Source organism: Tiliqua scincoides, chromosome 11 (assembly GCF_035046505.1).
Source record: "Tiliqua scincoides isolate rTilSci1 chromosome 11, rTilSci1.hap2, whole genome shotgun sequence".
NCBI classification, from domain to species: domain Eukaryota; kingdom Metazoa; phylum Chordata; class Lepidosauria; order Squamata; family Scincidae; genus Tiliqua; species Tiliqua scincoides.
The window spans coordinates 11,942,011-11,963,753 of NC_089831.1; the positions used below are offsets into that span (position 1 = coordinate 11,942,011).

Genomic DNA, 21,743 nt, shown 5'->3' on the forward strand with positions numbered 1-21,743 from the left:
TGGTGGAAGGGAGTCGAGGAACCAAGCAAGGAGTCTATGAAGTGATACAAGGCATGGAGAAAGTGCCAGAGAACTCCTTTCCCCATCGTAGTAGAAAGGGCTGGGCTGGTTGCCTCTGAACCGTGGAAAAAGTTTTGTTCCCCCCCCCCCCCATAAAGCAGAAAATCAAGCTAACAATTATACTTAGGCAGCAATCCTATCCACACTTTCCTGAGAGTAAGCCCTATTGCACCCATTAGGACTTACTTCTGAGTAGACATGCATAGGATAGAGCTCTTAGGCAGAAAGAAAGCACAGAGATAGTGGAAGGTCAGGAGGGTTTTCACAGATAGTTCTGGGCACAGCAAGAAATCAATCCAAACTCAGCACTGTATTAGAGACAGCTTACATTTTGGGGGGAGGGGGAGATCTGAAGCTATCACAGATTTGCTAACATTTCTAATTCTTAAAAAGAAACCCAGAATAAAAATTATAGATACTACAAAGTCAACCCAGCTGTTTGACACATATACAATGATGTGACATCAAGCCAAATTGGTTCTCACCCTTATTCTTATATCCCTATTTAATTCAAAGGAAGCACCAGAAAAACCAGAGTATGGAGGAGGAGTAATGAGGACAAGGTAGAGGGAGGTGTAAGAGGTCAAGCGGCTCAGAGATCACTGCGGGGCTCGCAAGTAGTTCTGTATGCAGCTACTTTAATAAAGGGTAGGGGTTACTTTGAGCCTCTTCTCCAATTTCTCTATAGCTTGAAACAGTTCTGGAGCCATGTAGAGGGAGCAAGGGGTAAGAAGGGTGCCTGCCAATAATTATGACCCTGACTACAACATCGGTGGCACTGTGGGGTAGAAAGCAGAAGAGGGGGACAGTTAGGGGGCAGGAGGTCTGGTCTAGAGGGTAGAGCCTCCATTTGCCTGAAGATAACATCCGCAGGTCGCCGGTTCGAGGCCACCAGCACCGTGAATTGGTGAGACTGTGAAGCAGCTGACAAGCTGAGCCGAGCTATTCCACCTGCTCTTTGGTGTGAGCGAAGAAGCGTCTTGGCTGCCGTCCATGTGAGAGGTGAAGGAGCTGCTTGTCAGCTTGCGTGGGAGGAAACCAGAGGCCAGAATGTGATACCAGATCAAAAAGATCCATCTAAAATGTTGTGGTTCTTGAAAGAACAGAACCTTTCTTTGATTGTAAAAATCCCTAAGGGGATTTAGAACAGCCTGCCCATGTAAACCGCCTTGAATAAAGTCTGAGGAGAAATCTGACGACCAAAAAAGGCGGTATATAAATACATGTATTATTATTATTGTATTATGAAATCTTTTGCCCCAGAACTCCTTGATTTTGAGCAGAGCTAGCCCAAGAATTGCCAGGACTCAAGGGGAATGCTGAGTACCTTCCTCTTACCTGGTGACACAACAGCCACTGCCTCCATTTCTTTTCCTCCCACTCCTTGGAGTCCTAAAGACAGATATGAACAGAAGGGGGAATGTGGAGGAGAGGAGGGTTGGCAACACTCTAGCCCACCACCCTTCCCTTCCACACTTCTTCATGGTTGGCAAGCTTCAGTCTCGAAAGGCTATGGTAGAAGCCTACAGCACCCGGTATTCCCAGGCGGTCGCCTATCCAAGTACTAACCAGGCCTGACCATGCTTAGCTTCTGAGATCAGACGAGATTGGGCATGTGAAGGGTAACACTTCCTCATGGTCATTCCTTTATGCACTTCCTCAATAAAAACCAGGTGAAACAATGTAGGTGGCACTGGTATCCCTGCCTCCAAGCTCCCCAGTGCACCCCTGCTCAGCCCTCAGATGGGGCATCGGGCCCTACAACTGTCAACAATACGAAGGTTGAGCGGACCCTCCCATGACATGGGCTCTCAGTCAGTGACCGACATCCACATTGGAACAACAGGTGGCAATTGTTATTGGATAGTAATGGATGGGTGTATTACCAATGGATGGTAATACAGACTGGTGTGGAAGCATTCGAGAGCCACAAGAACAACAACGTCAGTTGTATTTTGAAAGGACGATAGTCTTGGTAGCCCACAAAGAATGCCAACTGAACGTACTGTTCGGTGGGCAGCCCAATCCTAATCTGAACTGGAAGAGGCAGGTCAAGTGGCCTGTGCTGTATGCAGCACAAAATAGGTTGTGACTGGAGGGCAACTCAGGGTAAGGGGATATTTTTTCCCGTACCCCGTGTAATGCCCCAGACACCCCACGGCCCGTTGCCCCATGGTGTAATATAACTGGCACAAATCTGAGTAGCCTGTGTAAGGCTGCAGAGTCCAGGAAAGGGGGTTAGGATATGGCACGGGCTGCCACCACCAATCCCAGCCCCACCTGGGTCTGATCCACATCCGTCCCACAACATCCCTCCCCACCCCTGTTCTGTCCTCCATCCCACCCCACCTGTCTGGGCAGGTGCAAACTGCCCCTGTTACAGTGGCACTGAGGCTGGCTCTGGCCTCCATGGGCCAGTGTAGTCCTCTGCACTGGCCTAGTCAATTCCAGAGTAGTCACAAACATGCTTTATGGCATGTTTCTGACACTTCTGGGCTGGCACACCTCCTGCGCCAGCCTAGCACAACATTAGGATGGCACTCTCTGAATTACTGTGTTCAGTCATCATCCCCAACCCACTGAACAGTTGCATATCCCCACATTAAATACTAAGGCTCATCTCCAATGCTGGTGCATACCAGCCAAGTGCATCTTTTTTTGGTAATCCTTAATAATAATATAAAAACCTGCCATACTAAATAAGCCAGAAGAGGGCAGCATGATGAAAGCAAGAAAACAAAAGCCAAAAGGAACACACAGAAGCTGTTTTTCCTAGAACAAGGTTTTAATCATCCAGCAGTAGCCACATGGATCCATCTGAAGTTGTTTCTTCGGCTGATCTCTCCTCTATAGGGTACTTGCTACAATCAGGAAACAGGGTCCTCATTTCTGCTTGAAAAGCTCTTCCTAAAGAGAAGGTCACAAAGGGGATTCATGACTAGCACCAACACAAGATGCTAACAAAAATCATTCAAATTTGCAACCACCCTGTGGATGCATTTCTCTGAAGAACATTTCAGTGGCCACAAAAATGATGTGCAGCTCTACTTGAAAAACAGAGAAGTCCACAATTCCTGGCAACAGAATGCTCTGCAGCCCAGTCTGAACATGTAAGGAGCTGCTTTGGAGATTAGTTTCAAGATCACCATCTGAAAACTCTTGCCAATTTTTTTTTTTTTACTACAGTTGGTTAACCACCTTGCTGCAATGTCTTCTCAGGATTCACCTCCAAGTTCTGACAGCAAATATTCTCCAATATTTCAGTCAATTCCACAGGCCAAAATTGCAGACATTTTGGTGTCTTAAAAGTTAGACCTATTCCTGGATATATTTGGGGTACCGATTCCAAACATGGCATCGGTTTTGCCTTATCACATCTGGTTTCGGAGATATGGCATCTCCTTGTTCGTGAATGATTCAAGCAGCTTCCTCATGAAGAAGCCTATGCCAAGGCTTCCTCATGAGAAAGTTGCTGAACCATTTGCTAACAAGCATATGCCATATCTCCAAAACTAGACATGATAGAGCAAAACTAATGCCATTTTTTGATTCAGCACCCAAATTCATATGAAATCAAACTTTTTCAAAATTTATTTCTGGCCAGCATATTCACAGGCCTGCGTTACTGAACATCACAACCATTTCACAATTGCCATTGACACTGAATAGCATGGAACCACTATATAACAGCATATCTTATGGTTTGGTACCAGTCAGACTGTATGAAATTGTGCCAATAGGCTTCAAGGAATAAAGCTGTATATAATTCAGAAGAAACCAACTCAAACTGCACTCTAGAATACATCAATCAGAAGCATACACAAATCACTTTGTGTGTATGTGTATGTGCATACATATAGTAGAACCTCTTTAAGTTGACCACCCAAGGGACTGGAGGAATTGGTCAACATAGGGGGGTGGTCAACATACGGAAAAAAGGCTATAGAAAATTAGGACTGGAAAAACCCAAGGCTCTAGAAAATTAGGTCAACTTAAGGAGGTGGTCATTATAGAGAGGTGGTCAACTTTGCAGGTTCTACTGTGTGTGTGTGTGTGTGTGTGTGTGTGTGTGTTGCTTCTCCTTTCCCTCTATGCAGCACATGGGAGAGGGAACAGGATAGCAATACAATGCAATGCATGTCAATTTCAAAGTAAGCGCTATCTTGTTAATGGAATTTGCTGCTACCTTAAGCAAAATCATAGGAGGAACCTTTAAGATGTTGCCTGCCTATGTGAGACAATCTGCAGGCCATTCCTCAAAAAATGTTCAGTTCCATGCATTATGTAGGCAATACTTATGGAAACATTTACTTGCTTAGATTTCTTCCCCCCCTTGCAACGTAAATTAATTTGTGTGGTTTTTTTTCCTGTTCTCTTCCTCTCTTTTTTTTATGCCTTATGTACTTTTTTCCTTATATAAAACAAAAAGAGTTCAGGGAAAAAAACTGCCCGCACTGTGGTTCTGCTCCCCATCACAAGCTATTTTAAAGAGGGGAAAAAGAGCTTCTGCTGAAAGTATGGGTGTAGTTGATGGGCAGCAGTGTTCTGAGATTTCCCCTATAGCAGGACAAGCGCTCAGGGGCTTCCTTGGAAACTCCCCCCCCCCCACCAGATGACCTTAGCTGAGAAGCAAGCAGCAGGCTCAGCAGGAGGCAAACTGAAAAATCTGCCTAGGGGCATGTTAATGTCTAGGCCAGTGGTTCCCAAATAGTGGATCCATGCCCACCAGTGGATTATGACCCAATTTTTGGTGGGTCACAAAACCGACGATTAGACTAGACAATTAGACTATACGCATCAAGGGTTCAACAATCTGTTGCTTGGGGGGACAAAATAATCTTTATAGCCACAGAGGCCTGGGCAATTGGTAATGCTTTTTCAGGTGGGTCCCGCCGCTAAAGAGTTTGGGAACCACTGGTCTAGGCCATTTGTCTTTCCCAAGGACTGCTAGAGAGACAGTATGGATCTCATGTTGCATTGAGTCTACGTTCCTATACAAATTTACCTGGAAATCCTATGGAACACAACAGGATTTATGAACGAATAAGCCTGCATACCGTCTCCGGTATACCTTTAGTATGTACTGGAAGGCATGTTCATGCTTTTGTTTTAGAACCATTGCAGCCCCCCTCCTCCCAGAATTGGGATGGAGCAAGCTAGATCTTTTCATGGAAGTCCAGGATGTTTCAAAACAGGAATAAGTGATAAGCAATGGAAAATGCTCTAATAAAGAAGTTTAATGTTGATTTTTTTTTTTATTATGTGTTATTCTCTCGGTGGGGTGTGGCTATAAGGTGATGAGCTCCTGTATTTCAAAATCTACCACTTTACTACTGAGCAGAACTTACCGATTGTGGAAGCTCTGGAGGTACTGCCTCTGGAGACATTACTTCTGGAGGCAGCGCTTGAGAGCCTTGGCTATCCTCTTCGAGATCACCGGGATCATTGGGGTTCTCAGCGCCATTGCTATACGCCCCACTGTCATCTTCTGGAGGTGGTTGGTAGGTATCCTCGGCCGTGTCATAATCCGATAAGTCTTCCACTTGCGAAAAAGCATTGTAAGGCAGTAGTAAGTTTATCAGCCACCACCACCACCACCAGCGTCCCAATTGCAGCGTTTTGAAGGGCATCACCTCCCCTTATTCCCCCCAAAGGGGTCTGCGTTTCAGAAGAGCAGAGACAGCAGTCCCCGATTGCGAAGCGAAGGACGCACTCAAGTCAGTGTTGCCAGGAGAGCATACCCAGAGCACTCAACCGCATCAAGTTCTGTGCCAGTTAGGTGGGTGGGAGAAGAATGGAGACGAGAGAAAGGGCTGATGTCACAATGAACGAAGGTTCCAGTTTTAAAAGAAAAGCCACAATTTTGCAAGCTGGCACATCAGTGGTGGTCAACCATGGTGATTTTATGCAAGTTGCCACTGGCAGACACCCAGGGACTTAGTCATCAAATTAGGGCATTAGCAAGATTACCTTCATGGCAACCTGATACCAAAGAGCTGTGCTTTTAAGATGTTAGGTGAACCACAACAATATTTGTGATTCAAGGTGGTTTTTCCTCTTTCTAAAAGGACAGTTTTCATTTATGAGTCATGAATGTTTTTACCTTACATTCAATGGGATATTAATATATACAGGTTGAGCCTACTTATCTGTGAATTTTTTATTCATGGATTTGGCTCAACCTGAACATTCCAGTCAGCTCCGGTCACCTTCGGAGGGTTTGAGGGGTGCAGGTTTTGTTATCTACTGTTTTTGGCATCTGTGGGGGTTCCTGGAATGGAACCCCCACGGACATGAGGCACCAGCTATACACTCACATTCAATGGAAACGGCAGACTACAAGCAGCCAGATGCTTGAGAGGGCCAGGCTAGATAGAAGGGGGAAGATCCATGAGCCATCTCTCAACATGTCCAAAAAATATTATGGAAAGTGTGGGAATATAGCAGTGCATGCAAGGGGTTTTGGGCCAAACTCGATCACCCATGCAAGAACCCCCTGGCATCCTAGACTCAGGATACTTGACTCTTCTGGTCCAGCCAGTGAACAGCACCACTTCCTCTTCACCACCCATTCCAATCTTTTTTTCACGTTGCCGGGATTTCACTCACAGATCAAGTGTTGTCCATTGAGGTAGACTGGTCCAGAACCGGACTTTAGAATAAAGGTCACAGGGGGGATGAATTCAAAGCCATCCAGACTGACCTGTTTGAACAAAACCAAACCTAGGAAGCAGTTTTTTTTTTATGAGTGCTTTCCTTATATACATTCTGCAACATACTCCATTGAATACACTTTTAAACCATCCAATGGTTAGGCCAAGTGGCCGAATCATTTGATTTCTGATGTGGATGGGCTCTCCAAGACAGATTTAGAATCAGACTGTTGAAGTCCGGTTGGAAAGAACTTCTAGAGCGGTAGCCATGCTTTATGCTAAGCCAGATCGTACACATTCAGCTTCATAAGACATCCAGTGCGCTTCCATTTAGCCCCTTCCTTCACTTTAAGGCTTTACTAATTAACTATTGTTCCCAGGGCCAGCCCAAGAACCCCGATGCCCAAAGTGACATGTCAAGCACTGCCCCTCTACCAAACGATGTACCAGCCTCTGCTCTTTCCGCTCTCCAATGTTCTAACTCAGCACTCTTCCCCCCCCCACCTTTTCTCTTCCTCGGTTGGGTTGGTTCATTTGCACATGCCGAGCTTAACATGTGCAATCCTTCTCTTAAGAAGCATGTGGCTGAGTGATAGCGCCCACCCAGCAAATGCACGCTTTGTCCCATGAGTTACCATTGGCAAGATTGAGTGCCTCAACGATGCAATTGGTACCGGCTTGGGGGCACTGGCCATGTTTTTGGACTCCGCGGCCACCACATGCAGTTCATCGGTAGCACCTTCACCCAGAGACATCTGTAGGGGTGCAACAGTCAGTGAACATTTCCATGCTCTAGCAAGCTATCTTTCCCTTCTGCTGTTGTTCAAATAATCACTCAGCATTTGGACATTGGGAGGTGTTTCTAGAGGGGTCACGTACCATCCCAAACCAGGCACCCCATAGGCACCAGGATGCAGCTCTCTTGTTACCTGGTGTGCTCCTTGGGGCATTTGGTGGGCCACTGTGAGATACAGGAAGTTGGACTAGATGGGCCTATGGCCTGATCCAGCGGGGCTGTTCTTATGTTCTTAACTACAGTTCTCAGGAGGCCTTGCAGGTCTCTTGTTATCTGGTGTGCTCCCTGGGGCATTTGGTGGGCTGCTGTGAGATACAGGAAGCTGGACTAGATGGGCCTATGGCCTGATCCAGTGGGGCTGTTCTTATGTTCTTAACTACAATTCCCAAGAAGCCTTGCAGGTCTCTTGTTATCTGGTGTGCTCCCTGGGGCATTTGGTGGGCTGCTGTGAGATACAGGAAGCTGGACTGGATGGGCCTATGGCCTGATCTAGTGGGGCTGTTCTTATGTTCTTAACTACAATTCCCAGGAAGCTTTGCAGGTCTCTTGTTATCTGGTGTGCTCCCTGGGGCATTTGGTGGGCCGCTGTGAGATACAGGAAGTTGGACTAGATGGGCCTATGGCCTGATCCAGTGGGACTCTTCTTATGCGAGCCTCCCCACCACACCATTAGTTCCAGGGATCTGAAACGCCTTCCTATTGGTCCATGGTGTCAGGAGGAGTCGTTAAGATGACACCACAAATCACTATCAGAGGAGCGGGTCCCGGTGGCATAGCTAAGAGAGTGCAGGGGTAGCAATTGCACTGGGTAACAAGCTTTAGGGGGCAACATCCCGAGCTTGTTATATACCATTCAATGCAGAATTTAATGCCAAATGCAATGAATTAAACATCATCAAAATATCTCAATTCTATCAAAAGTTATAGTCAAATAACCAGAAAATAAAAACACAACTGCCTTATGTAACAAAAACTGAATTTTCTTAAAACTGACCAATGAGCCTGATTGTTCCGAGAGCCAATTAGGTGTTATTATGATACAGCAGGGAAACAATAAGGTGGTAATGGAGGGAGCCTAGGGGGAGGGCAAAGAGCAAGTGGGCAGCAGAGGTAGATTTTCTCCCATTTACACATTTTTAAAAGCCGGGGTGTGACATCACTTCCAGGTCATCATTTTGAGCTCAGCACCAGGCTACATGACCATTAGCTACACCACTGGCAGGTCTGACCCAAGTTCCTGCTGACCCACTTCTGGGGGAGGGTCCTCCAAGTGGTCAGATAAAGGAGTTTGATGAATAGTGTATTAAACTACTGGGGGAAGTCCACTGGGTAGTGGAAAGGGTCAGAGAAGGAGCGACCACCACCACCACCACCACAGGACTCTGCAGCTACAACTCTTCTCCCACCTTCCCAGTGGTGAATGACAGATGCATCGGCAGTTCCTCTTACCTTCCAAAAGCAAAAGGAGTTGCTGCTACTGAAAATGCCTTCATTTATTTATTTTATTTATTTTTCACATTTTCCTCCAAAGAGCTCAGGGCGGTTTACACAGCTGCTGCTCCCCTCTTTCTTGTCCTCACAACAACCCTGTGAGGTAGGTGAGGCTGAGAGAAAGTGACTGGCCCAAGGTCACCCAGGAAAAGCTTTGCGGCTGGGGGGGGGGGGATTTGAACCTGGATCATCCAGGTCTAAGTCCAGCTTCCAAACCACTACACCACCCTGGCTCTTCATTTACCCATAGAGTGGTTAGGAAGAGTCACTACGGTGCACAACCACCTTTATTTCCCACGTTCTGCTCCCAGTACATCTGGGGGGGCCCCCGGGGGGAGAATGGCAGTGCAAGACTTTGTCCAAGGAATGGACGATACACTTTTGTTCAGCAACCTGGTTTGGCACTGATCAGGATCATGCATATTTACGACCCTCTGAGCACATCCATTTCTTATTTCTTGCTGCAAAGTCAAGGAGAGGGGATGTGTAGCAATCCAAGGAGGAATATGGTTTTAAGCAGGAGCTGTGCAGACATCAAGCCTATTGTTTTGCAACAGGGAACATCTCAATAGAGGCTTACCGTTTTCAGGTACACCAGGTGTTCCAGCAAGTCATCCTCCTCTTTCACGACACAACTCCTGATGCCGCTATTCAGTTCACAGCCTACAGGAACACCAATTTGATTTCAGCTTGACAATGTCCCAGGGATTCACTCAGTGGCATTACTAGGGAATGCGGGGGGGGGGAGACAGCACCAGGTAACACCCTCAGGGGGGAAGTATGACACCACTAATGGCCAAAATTGTGAAAACCTTGGTATTTTCAAATACCACCATGTTATATATATCATTCAATGTACAATTCCATGCAGAATGCAATGAAGCAAGCCACATTGAATTATCTGTATTCTATCCAAAGTTCTAGGCAAATAACCAGCAAAGGAAAACACAACTGCCTTATGTAACAAAAAAGTGGATTTCTTTAACTCAGAAGTGACCAATGAGACTGATTGTTCCAAGAGCCAATGAGGTGTTGTTATGACACAGCAGGGAACCTATAAGGTGTTAGTATGAGTCAGCTCTCATGCCCTTGTATGAACCAATATTAGAACTTTGATTCAGTTGTGAGAGTGTCATCAAGTTGGCCACTGGTTTTTTGCTGGTTACTGATTGTACAGGTGACCCAACCAGTTACACATTAAAATAAAGTAAATGGGAGTGACACCAACCCTAGTGATGCCATTGCATTTAGGCTGTGCATATGATATTATAATTTATTAAGGTTTGGTACAGGAGGTGGTCCATCATGGGGTTGACAGAACAAGCTCTCGCGAAAGGCGACAAACTCTAGTCTTGCCTCTGGATTCACTAGCCATATGACCCCTTCCAATTCATTGGAATCAGAGACTAGGGGCTGTCAAAAGGGTGCACCAACTCATCTAACCTTTTTGCGCTACAATCTCAATTTGAGCTTGTGCCACTTGGTCTGAGCCTGCTAGCCTTGCATGGGTTATTGGAGCTAGCCAGGGCCAGTAGAACACTGCCTGGGCGCTACTTTAGACACATGAAACATGCACCAGAAGCAAAGGGAATTTAGCTAAATTGCTCCCATGTGGATGAATGCGATTTCCCCTTCTATTTTGAACATTTCTGCCATTTGGGAAGCCACCAAGTAAGCCACACAGCCAAAAGGTGGGTATAAATATATTTATAAAATAAATTATACTGCCAATGCTCACATAACTCTTAAAAGCACCTGGAAGGTGTAACTTGAGTTCACAATTGGCTCTTATCACCTTAAGAACTGTACCAAAGAACTGAGTCATTGATAACACTCTTTATTAGGCGAAATCACATTTCACCTCTGAGGTTCTGGGCGGTATTTAAGAAGATATGGTTAAGAAATGCACATCCTTACCCCAAAGGACAGTCACAGGTCTGTCTTCTGATGAAAGTGTGTTTGAAAGAGAGGAAGTCATTCTGCTCAGCAACTACCAAGGGGTGAAACTAGACTACAAAGAAGATGCAGTAGTAAACACTTAAAGCAATGACACCATTTCTTCTTTGATATATTATTGATAAGTTACAAATATATTAAGCACTGCCCAAAGAAGGGTCATGCCTGTATTGGAATCCACAAGAAAACTAACGTATCATCCCGTGAGCCAGGATGGTAGAGGTTCAGGTGTTAGATCTGGAAGGTCCAGGTTCAAATCCTTGCTCAGCCATGAAGCTACCTGGCTGATCTTAGGCCAATCACTCTCTCTCTCTCTCTCTCTCTCTCTCTCTCTCTCTCTCTCTCAGCCTCACCTATCTCAAAGTGTTGTTGTGAGGACAACAGGCCAGAAAGAACCACATACACCACCCTGAGCACCTTGGAGCTCCAGCATGTGGTCCTTATGGTTGACACCCTGTACTAGATGATGAATGAAAGCTATTTTATAGCACATCCTTGTCCAAATTCCTTCAGAACTCCTTTATCCAACATCCAGAAATTTTTCGGGGGAGTTCCGAGAGGGGAGGAGTTCTCCAAATTAGCTGCAACACATATAGCAGAAATCTTTAAAAGGGGTTAAACTTCACTTGCTCCATAGTCAGAACTGCAGCATTTATGCACGTGATATTCAGCAAGTGAATTCACCCCCGCAGAACTCATTCATAAGAAGGAAACAAAAAGAAATTGGAGCCAATAGAGTTTTACTCAATTAAATTGGGCAACAACAGAAGATAATTAAAAGCAAATCAAAATGGAAAGGAAGCTACCAGCCAAAATTATATTATGCGCAAATGCATGACCAAAATGAGGTCACCAACCAAAGCCCAATTCAAAACACTTTTTTTTGGCACATATGTAAGGCAAATCCACCACACATAGTTCACTTATATATTCAAACACAAACTCCAGATTTTTAAGTGAGTCATACTCTAGCCCACCTTACCCACCAGTTTAAGAAGTCAGTGCAGCCCAACCACCATTTTAGATAACATTTATATATATATATATATAAAACTTTCCTGCCAATACTGATTCCACCCTATATCCTTTCCAAGACTGGGCAACACCCTCAGTCCTTAAAGGGGTTTTTCCAGTTTGTGCAACTGGAATTGGTTTTCAGTTAGAATCCACAGCAGGAATAGAAAGCCTCCCTGCACTGGAATACAGTACACCTGGATTTTAAAATGGATCTGTTTTGTTTCCTAAACCAACATTCACTGACAGCACAGGGACACAAAAACAGAGCCATTCAAAGCATATTACACTTGGAAGTCAGCCTTATTGTGTTCAATGGAACTTACTCCCAAGAAAATATGTGTAAGATTTCAGCCCTGAAGAGCAAGTCTTGCATGTTTACTCAGAAGTAAGTCCCATTGTGGCCAGTGCAGCTTACTCCCACGTAAATGTGCATAGGATCGCAGCTCTAGTCTGTTTTCATGTGGGGTTTACGAGTTTTCTTTGATAGTGCAAATCTAGGCACTGTTACTCATAAGTAAGCCCCACAGTATTTGATGGGATTTGTTTCTGCTTAAGGCTGTAATCCTATACTCACTTTCCTGGGAGTAAACCTCATTGAACACAATGAGACTTACTTCTGAGTAAACTTGCACAGGATTCGGCCTTTCATATGCAACCTCCAAACACATTTTTCCTGGGAGAAAGCCCCATTGAACATAGTGGGGCTTCCTTCTGAGTAAGCATGCATGGGCTGGCACTGTTTAGCTTCCTCTGAATTATCTAAGCCACATGTGACTATGAGGGACTGGAAAGAAACTGAGCATTAATTCCATCAACTGTAGATGCAACATTCACATTAAAGATTTGTGGTTCAATCCTAAAGATGCTCAGTCCAAAGCAAGTCCAATTTTCTCCATAAGAGCTACTCTGCAGCAAGGAGTCCTGGGATTCATGCCTGGGTAGTTTCTCTCCTGTATTTCCAAGCACAATGCAAAGGACTGCTGAGGGCTAGAAAAAGACTTCCCATCAGTATGATCTGGTACAGGAGAAGGTCCATCATGGGGGTGACACAATAAACTCTCGTACCAGGTGATGCAAACCCTTGTGATACCTCTGGTGAAGTGACCTCTGTATCCACCAGATGGCAGTCGGAGAACATTCTTAGTTGAGTGAACAGATCCAACAGAGTGCATTTGGAAGCAGGGAGGCTGAAAGCCTGATTCACCTGCATTTCACCTGCACCACTTAACCCTACCCAGCCCACAGGTGTACACATTTGATCCTGGTTGCGTATATGCAATGTTGGGCAGAAATGGTATTTATTAAAGTGTTTTTGAGCTTCTCTCTTGCTTCCACTCTGTGTGTGTGAATGCAGAAACTCAAATTTCATATGTGTTTGCACCAGGTTTTTGTACCTGCAGGACAGTGGACTTATAGCTATATTTAGCTGGAAAAGCAGTATATAAATGCTAATAATATTGTATTGGCAACCTTCAGTCTCGAAAGACTATGGTATCGCGCTCTGAAAGGTGGTTCTGGCACAGCGTCTAGTGTGGCTGAAAAGGCCAATCCGGGAGTGACAATCCCTTCCACACCGGGAGCAAGTGCAGTCTGTCCCTGGTCTGTCTCCCTGGCTATGGGCCTTCCTTCTTTGCCTCTTAGCCTCAGACTGTTGGCCAAGTGTCTCTTCAAACTGGGAAAGGCCATGCTGCACAGCCTGCCTCCAAGCGGGCCGCTCAGAGGCCAGGGTTTCCCACTTGTTGAGGTCCATCCCTAAGGCCTTCAGATCCCTCTTGCAGATGTCCTTGTATCGCAGCTGTGGTCTACCTGTAGGGCGCTTTCCTTGCACGAGATCTCCATAGAGGAGATCCTTTGGGATCCAGCCATCATCCATTCTCACGACATGTCCGAGCCAACGCAGGCGTCTCTGTTTCAGCAGTGCATACATGCTAGGGATTCCAGCACGTTCCTGGACTGTGTTGTTTGGAACTTTGTCCTGCCAGGTGATGCCGAGGATAATATTTCAACTTCTCTCCATATTTTGGGTTACCTGTGAACAGGTGTGGTCTGCCTAAAGGGGAATAGACTTTCTATACAGGGAAGGGTCCTAGATGAGGCACACGATTACATGTAAGTTCAATTCCTGGTATCTTCACATATGATGGAGTTGGGCATAGCTAGATCACAAGAAGCAAATGATCTGAGAGGGTTTCCTTCTCCTGCCATTTATTCATGTTCTGAAAAGCATAATCAGACACACTTTATTTAAGGATCTATTCTAGTGCGCTGCATCCCCGACTCTTGAAGTGAATTGCAATAGTTTACTACAACAAATGTATAAAGATATATCAAAACTAAATGTATAAAATATGAAACATGGAATTTTTTTTTTAAAAAAAAATCAGATAATTATCAAAACTACATTACAGCACAATCATATGCAGGCTTGCTTAGGCAAATTGCAACTTTTGAGTACTTGCCTATGCATATTTACTCAGAAGTAGGTGCCATTGTGTTCAGTACAAGTTATTCCAGGTAGTTTTGCATGAGATTATAGCCTTGATGTAATATGAGCTACATTCTCTCTCTCTCTCTCTCTCTCATGTAGCCTTTGAAAAAGATAATGGCCTGAGACATTGACATATGCCCCTAGGCAAATTTCTCAATTTGCCTCCTACTGAATCTGTTGACTGATGCAAAAGTGCTTTGTTCAGAGATCTCCATAGAGGTAGAACACCTCATAGAAGTAGGAACACCTCACCCCACCTGCCAATTATACCCTGACCCTGCCATTCACTGATGCACTCTCTGGTCAACACCCCCCACCCCCACACACACTATCCATACCAAGTCACTTCTGCCCAATGTTGCATATATGCATCAGGGATCAAATGTGTATACCTGTGGGCTGGGCAGAAATGGGTTAAGCACTTCTGCAGAAGGCGCATACTGAATGAAGAGAAAATTATTCCCCTAATTAAGAATGCTTGCTGCCTGCCTTCTATAGACAAGTGATGAAACTCAGGGACATTCAGGAGCATGACTAGGGACAGTCATTGGCACAGGGGCATGGTTAGCTGATGCATTCCAGTTTGCCCTTCTCCCTGGAAGAATAACACCTAAATTGGACAGTTGATAAGGCTGGGATGCTTTCTCACTTTAAAGCAAACCCTGCTGTGCTTTAGAGCCTATTTCATGACCATTGCCTGGCATGGTAATTGCGGCTTGTGCTGATGTGGAACTTCTGTGCTGCTATAAACACAGAAGGCCAGGCAGGGGCAATGGACTACTCAGAATTCAGTGAACCTTCACCTGTAACTGCGAAGTTCGAGTTCTGGCATGCTGTAAGATATATAAGTAAAGCTGAGCAGATCACGAGGATCAAAGAGAAAGGAAGAGGGGAGCTTGGTTGAAGAGTGCTGAAGACCTCTGCCCAACCCTTGCAAGCTTGATCCATAGCATTTCTTACACTGAAGTAAGACTGTGGCGTGTAGTGGAACGTCCACCCCTCCAGGACAAAGTGCTTGCATACGACACCATTTTGTTACAGGCCCTTTCTTGGTGCATAAAAATGCTTCAGATTTGAAGGGCACTTTCTGAGCGCACCATGTGCTTCACAGGTGCTCTCTGGGTGGCGTCCTTACAACAAGCCGGTTAGGTAGGTACGATGGCAGGCAGAGGAAGGGAGGGAGTGACTTGCCACGTTCGACCTCGTGCACTGACAGCAGAGAGGAGCTTTGAACTGGGGAGCTGATTTGCAGCAAAACTTCTTTGCCGCTATGCTAGTGGTTCCCAAACTGTGAGTTGGGACCCACCAGTGGATTGTGAACCAACATTTGGTGGGTTGTGAAACTGGCAAGCTGATAGCAGACAAGGAAAATGTATTGGGCCCTATGGAAACTGAAACAAGAGCAGCATTCGTGTTTTTTCATGAGTAGGTGACTCTGCCTTTTCCACTTTGAAGGACAGGCCAAGGGGAACACAATGCCATGATGGACCTCCTCCCATGCAGTATTCAGGGCAGTGGGCATAGTGATACACCATTGCCCTGACCCTGCTGGGATTTTGGCTGTAACTTTTGATACAATAGAGATATTTCAACGTGGTTTGTTTCATTGCATTCTGCATGAAATTGCACATCAGGTGATATAATAATAATAATAATAATAATAATAATAATAATAATAATAATAATAATAATAAACAACTTTATTTCTATCCCGCCCTTCTCCCTAAAGGGACCCATGGCGGCTTACAACATATTAAAAACAGATTAAAACATAATTTAACAACAGATAAAAACGTATTAAAAACACATTAACAGAAACCATAAAAACAGTAGTCAGATAAAAGTCAGAATAAAAAGAGCATAAAACAGCAGTTCAAGGAGGAATCACGCCTGTAAAAAACAACTAAAAGATGTATAAAAGATGTTAAAAAGGCCATGAAGTCAGAAGGCTTGTTTAAACAGCAGAGTCTTCAGGCCTCGCCAAAAAGTCTCAAGAGAGGGAGCCATTCTCAAGTCAAGGGGAAGGGAGTTCCATAACGTTGGTGCCACTACTGAGAAGGCCCTGTTTCTTGCTGCCGCCCCACGTACCTCCTTAGGCAGCGGCACTTGTAAAAAGGCCTTCTCTGATGACCTGAGAGGGCGAGCCGGATTGTACGGGAGTACCATATAATATGGTACCATATAATATGATGGTATTGTTTGAAGATACCAATATTTAAAAAAAAATTGGGCTCATTGTGGTGCGCATCACCTGATGTGGCCCACACCCTTGCACCCCCCTAGCGACGCCACCAGGCAGAATGCATGCTTTGTGTGCAGAAGACCTAGGTTCGTCAGCTGGGACTGATAGTTCCAGTCTGTAACCCTGGAGAGATGCTGCCTGTCAGTGTTGCCAAGGCTGAACTAGATGAACCTGACTTGGGTCGGCAGCCTAGTTCTATGCATTGCCAGTGTCCTTTCCCTAGAAAGCATGCAGCGAGTCATGGACTCTTCGCTCACAGCAGGAGAGGAAACTGAGCGCTTTCCACATGCGCTGCCTCCGACGCATCCTCGGCATCACCTGGCAGGACAAAGTTCCAAACAACACAGTCCTGGAACGTGCTGGAATCCCTAGCATGTGTGCACTGCTGAAACAGAGACACCTGCGTTGGCTCGGTCATGTCGTGAGAATGGATGATGGCCGGATCCCAAAGGATCTCCTCTATGGAGAACTCGTGCAAGGAAAGCGCCCTACAGGTAGACCACAGCTGCGATACAAGGACATCTGCAAGAGGGATCTGAAGGCCTTAGGAGTGGACCTCAACAAGTGGGAAACCCTGGCCTCTGAGCAGCCCGCTTGGACGCAGGCTGTGCAGCATGGCCTTTCCCAGTTTGAAGAGACACTTGGCCAACAGTCTGAGGCAAAGAAGGAAGGCCCCTAGCCAGGGAGACAGACCAGGGACAGACTGCACTTGCTCCCAGTGTGGAAGGGATTGTCACTCCCGAATTGGCCTTTTCAGCCACACTAGACGCTGTTCCAGAACCACCTTTCAGAGCGCGATACCAGAGTCTTTCGAGGCTGAAGGTTGCCAACACATTTCCCTAGAAAACAATGAGGCAACAGTGGAGGGCTTATGTCTCTCCTTTCTGTCCCCAGCCTTTTTCTCTCTGGGCAACTTTGTCGAGCTTGTTTTTGCCAAGCTGCCCCTTGCCCTCCCCTCTGCGTATTTTCAAGACTTTTCCCGTCTCTGGGTTACACAATGCCCTGCATGCGTTGATTTATTTCCACCCTAACCTCAGCTCATTACCCCAGCATCCTGGGCTTTGGTCTCCTGTCTCAGTGTGGGAAATTAGGGATGGAACAGACCCAAAAGGAAAAGCTATTGTTCAGGAAGTTGGGTGTACCACTCCTGTGCCAGCCTGGGACTAAGATGAGCTACACTGGATTTGTGGTGATCGGACTGGAGATAGGACTTAACAGGGCACAAGAAGGAAACAGCAACCCCTCTGAGACCTAGAAATGATAATCTAGTATCTGGGCAGTGCCAATTCAGATAGCAGATGCAGACTTACATGTTGGAAGTTTCTCCTTCAAAATCCAAGTTCATCCATACAGATAACTAAACATTGGGGAGAATAAAAATACTTGGCACTAGCAAAGCACTTCTTCACAAGTGTAATCTTGGTGTTGTCCTTACAACAGCCCTGTAAGGTAAGAAAGTAGTATTATTCCCATATTGCAGATGGGGAAGACTGAGGCCAAGTGGGAGTGGCTTGCCTTAGGTCATGGGGAGCCCAATTCTATTGGAAAGGCCTGCTGGAGGAACTAGCATGCTGCCAGGGTTGATTGCTTTATGGCAGTTGTAAACGGCGCTCTGGCAGCGTGTGAAGTTGCACACGGTTGGAGCACCGGCAGAGGGGCCATAGTAGCTTCTTGTGCACTGGCAGACTTGCAAAGGCCCTCCGACCCAGGTGCGCAAGTGGGGGAGGCTGGATGGGGTAAAGGGATGTTGGGGAAGCTGGGACAGGAGGGCTGGGTGGAATGGGCAGTGACAGGAGTGGGGGAAGGGTGGACTGCGTTTGGGAAGAGGGTGGGTTTAGCAGCAGCATCCACCTAATCCTAGCCCCCTTTCCAACTTCAATACCCTGATCCAGGTCCACAGGGACTTGTGCCAGCAATTTTGCTGGCGCAGGTCTGAGTAAGTGTAACTGGACAGCTCTGCCAATCTGCTGCCTGAGGGGATGGCTTCATTCAGCCTCATGGTTGGATTGGCCCTGTACAGCACCTCTTACACTGTGGTCTCCTAGATATGCACTGCGTACCATCTCAGACTTCCATGTACCCTTTTGATTTGCTCGCAACATGCCTCAATTCAGTGCCTTCTCTCCTTTGGCTCGAAGGCTCCAGCTGTTTGATGTGTTTATCAGTTTTTCCCATGGAAATGTGTTTATCTGCACTGGGTCAAAAAAAGAACGCATACCAGGAAAGAAGATTGACTTGGGGTTGTTTCGTTTTTTGCCTGTCTGTCTGCGAGTGCCACCCTGCCAATAAACATTCTCTTAATTTACTCATTCTTAAGAACAGTCCCTAAACAATCTTTCACAAAGGCTGGCATCCCATGAAACAGATGCCATCTGGAATGACAATGTTGGCCCAGTGTGTTAATGATGAGAAAAACAAGCAGAGGAAAGAGGATTTTTCTTTTTTTTTCAAGGGCAGCTACCCTAAATATTAATCCATACTTGGGGCAAATCTCCTTGGAAGTCACATGCTCTGACCAACGTGGAATCATACTGGGCCAACTGAAAAGGCAGCCTAAGGATGTAAAGCAGTGGCATCGCTAGAGGGGCACAGGGGGTGCGGGCTTCACAGGGTGACGCGCACTAAGGGGTGACACCACTACTAGCCAAAATTTTTTAAATCTTGGTATTTTCAAACAATATGATCGTGTTATATATCCTTTGATGCATCATTTCATATGGAATGCAGTGAGACAAACCACGTTGAAATATCTCTATTCTATCAAAAGTTATAGCCAAAATACCAGTGGGGTGGGGCAATGGTGCATCACCACGCCCACTGCCCCGCCCACTGCATGGGAAGAGGTGACGTGCTGGCCTCCTGCACCAGGTGGCACAAGCCCCAGTGACACCACTGATGTCAAGGAATCATCTTCACACTCCTTTTATTCAAAAGCAGCGTAATACTATACTAATAATAATAATTCTCCAGATAAAACAATATATAGTAATACACCAGATATAATAGTGGTTGGAAAAAAAATAATCAAGATGAGATCATTGATATAACAATCCCGGGTGACAGTAGAAGTGAAGATAAAGAAGATTGGGAAGAGTACAAGGTATCAAGACCTGCAAGTTGGTCTTGGCATCTCTGGGAGGAGAAGGTCAATTTGCTCAGCTTCAGCTGATCTGACAGCTTCAGCCGTACCTGAATCATTGAGACCTGGACATGGTGACCCCATGCCCTAGTAGTGACATCTAGATTGGATTACTGCAACACGTTCTACATGGGCTGCCTTTGAAGACTGTCCAAAAACTGCAATGAGTACAGAATCCGGCCGCCCATGTAGTTGCAGGTTCTCGTTGGTTTGGCTCAGTTGGGCCACCATTCCGGCGGCTATGCTGGTTGCCGGTTCATTTCCGGGCGCAATTCAAGGTGCTAGTTTTGACTTTAAAGCCCTTTACAGCTTGGGAGCAGGATATCTGAAGAACCACCTCCTTCCATGTAATCCGACCCAACCTCTGAGGTCATCAGAGGGAGCCCTTTTAACTGTGCCACTATTGACAGAGGTGAAGGGGATGGCGGTGAGGAACAGGGTCTTCTCAGTGGTGGCACCCAACTGTGGAATTAAGAACAGCTCCCTCCTTGGAGAACTTTCAGTTCCTTAAGACCTTTTTATTTAGGGTAGCATTCAATACCTGACATGACATTAGAAGGACGGGGCATTTTAATTAAAAGTAATTTCAACAGTTTATGTGATCTTTTGGGGTTTGTTTCGTTTTTATTGTTTTAAGTGCTTTTAATGTTTCATTATTGTTGTCATTTGGTTTTAATGTTGTAAGCCTCTTTGATTGCCCTCGCTGGTAGGAAGATGGGGATATAAATGAATGAATGAATGAATGAATGAATATTGTTTCTGAAGGAACACCTCCACGTTGCTGGCCTTGAGCAAATTACACCTTCTCAGCTCCAGTTCTTGGAACAGCAAAAATCCTACAAAACTATCTCTGTGATTCCAAGGATCTTGGATAGACCCTGAATTGCAGACTATACGCAACCCAGCATCGGCTGTGATGAAGTAATGGTTGGCAACCTTCAGTCTCGAAAGACTATGGTATAAGCCTACAGCACCCGGTATTCCCAGGCGGTCTCCCATCCAAGTACTAACCAGGCCTGACCCTGCTTAGCTTCCAAGATCAGATGAGATTGGGAGATAGTGTTCAGTATAGGGAGATGGTTGGCAACCTTCAGTCTCGAAAGACTATGGTGTAAGCCTACAGCACCCGGTATTCCCAGGCGGTCTCCCATCCAAGTACTAACCAGGCCTGACCCTGCTTAGCTTCCGAGATCAGATGAGATTGGGAGATAGTGTTCAGTATAGGGAGATGGTTGGCAACCTTCAGTCTCGAAAGACTATGGTGTAAGCCTACAGCACCCAGTATTCCCAGGCGGTCTCCCATCCAAGTACTAACCAGGCCTGACCCTGCTTAGCTTCCAAGATCAGATGAGATCGGGGCATGTGCAGGGTAATAAAAGAATGATAATTCTCCTGGGCCTTTTAAATCTCTGGTTGGTTTCATGGGGCTTTGCTGTGTTTTGTTCCAATTCCTGTTCTCCTGCTGGGTTCTTGTTACACAATGTTTGTGGTTTTAATTGCTTTCTGACTTCTTTTAGCCGCTCGGGGAAGACTGAAGGGCTGAACGGAGAAACAGAAGTTTGCTAAAGAAACATAGGGTTTGTGTCACCTGGTGCGGGAGGCCAGCACGTCACCCCACCCCTGTGATGGACCTCCTCCCATGCAGTGGGTGGGGCAATGCCCAGGGCAATGGGCATGTGATCCACCACCACCCTGCCCCCCCTTTTTCTTGGCTATAACTTTCGCTAGAATATAGATATTTTGATGCTGTTCGTTTCATTGCATTCCACATGAAAATACACATTGGATGATAGATAACATGAAGGTATTGTTCGAAAATACCAAGGTTTTCAAAACTTTGGCTAGTAGTGGTGTCAGCATGTCAAATGCTGGTCACACCCTCTGCATCCCCTTAGTGACAC

At 45.8% G+C, this 21,743-nt stretch overlaps 1 protein-coding gene and 2 pseudogenes across 1 annotated transcript; all 3 read right to left on the reverse strand.

Annotated features, from left to right (window-relative positions):
• Positions 1-2,943: 2,943 nt before the first annotated feature.
• LOC136662455 (nucleoplasmin-like) lies at positions 2,944-10,978 on the reverse strand. Its single transcript, XM_066639675.1, has 6 exons — positions 10,918-10,978; positions 9,581-9,663; positions 7,349-7,468; positions 6,670-6,763; positions 5,409-5,602; positions 2,944-2,967 (listed from the first exon to the last, which is right to left on the reverse strand). Exons 1-6 carry the CDS (start codon positions 10,976-10,978, stop codon positions 2,944-2,946), a joined length of 576 nt encoding a protein of 191 aa, XP_066495772.1.
• Positions 10,979-20,804: 9,826 nt separating this feature from the next.
• On the reverse strand, positions 20,805-20,927 carry LOC136662644 (5S ribosomal RNA; annotated as a pseudogene).
• A 29-nt stretch (positions 20,928-20,956) lies between these two features.
• LOC136662796 (5S ribosomal RNA) lies at positions 20,957-21,079 on the reverse strand (annotated as a pseudogene).
• Between the last annotated feature and the right edge of the window lie 664 nt (positions 21,080-21,743).

Coding starts and splice junctions, on each gene's coding strand:
- LOC136662455 (XM_066639675.1), bottom strand. CDS start 10,978: ATGACTTCCTCTCTTTCAAACACACTTTCATCAGAAGACAGACCTGTG. Junction 5,603..6,669: donor CAATGGACAACACTTGATCT/GTGAGTGAAATC, acceptor CTTTTTCGCAAG/TGGAAGACTTATCGGATTAT. Junction 2,968..5,408: donor CTCCAGAGCTTCCACAATCG/GTAAGTTCTGCT, acceptor CCTTCTCTTTAG/GAAGAGCTTTTCAAGCAGAA.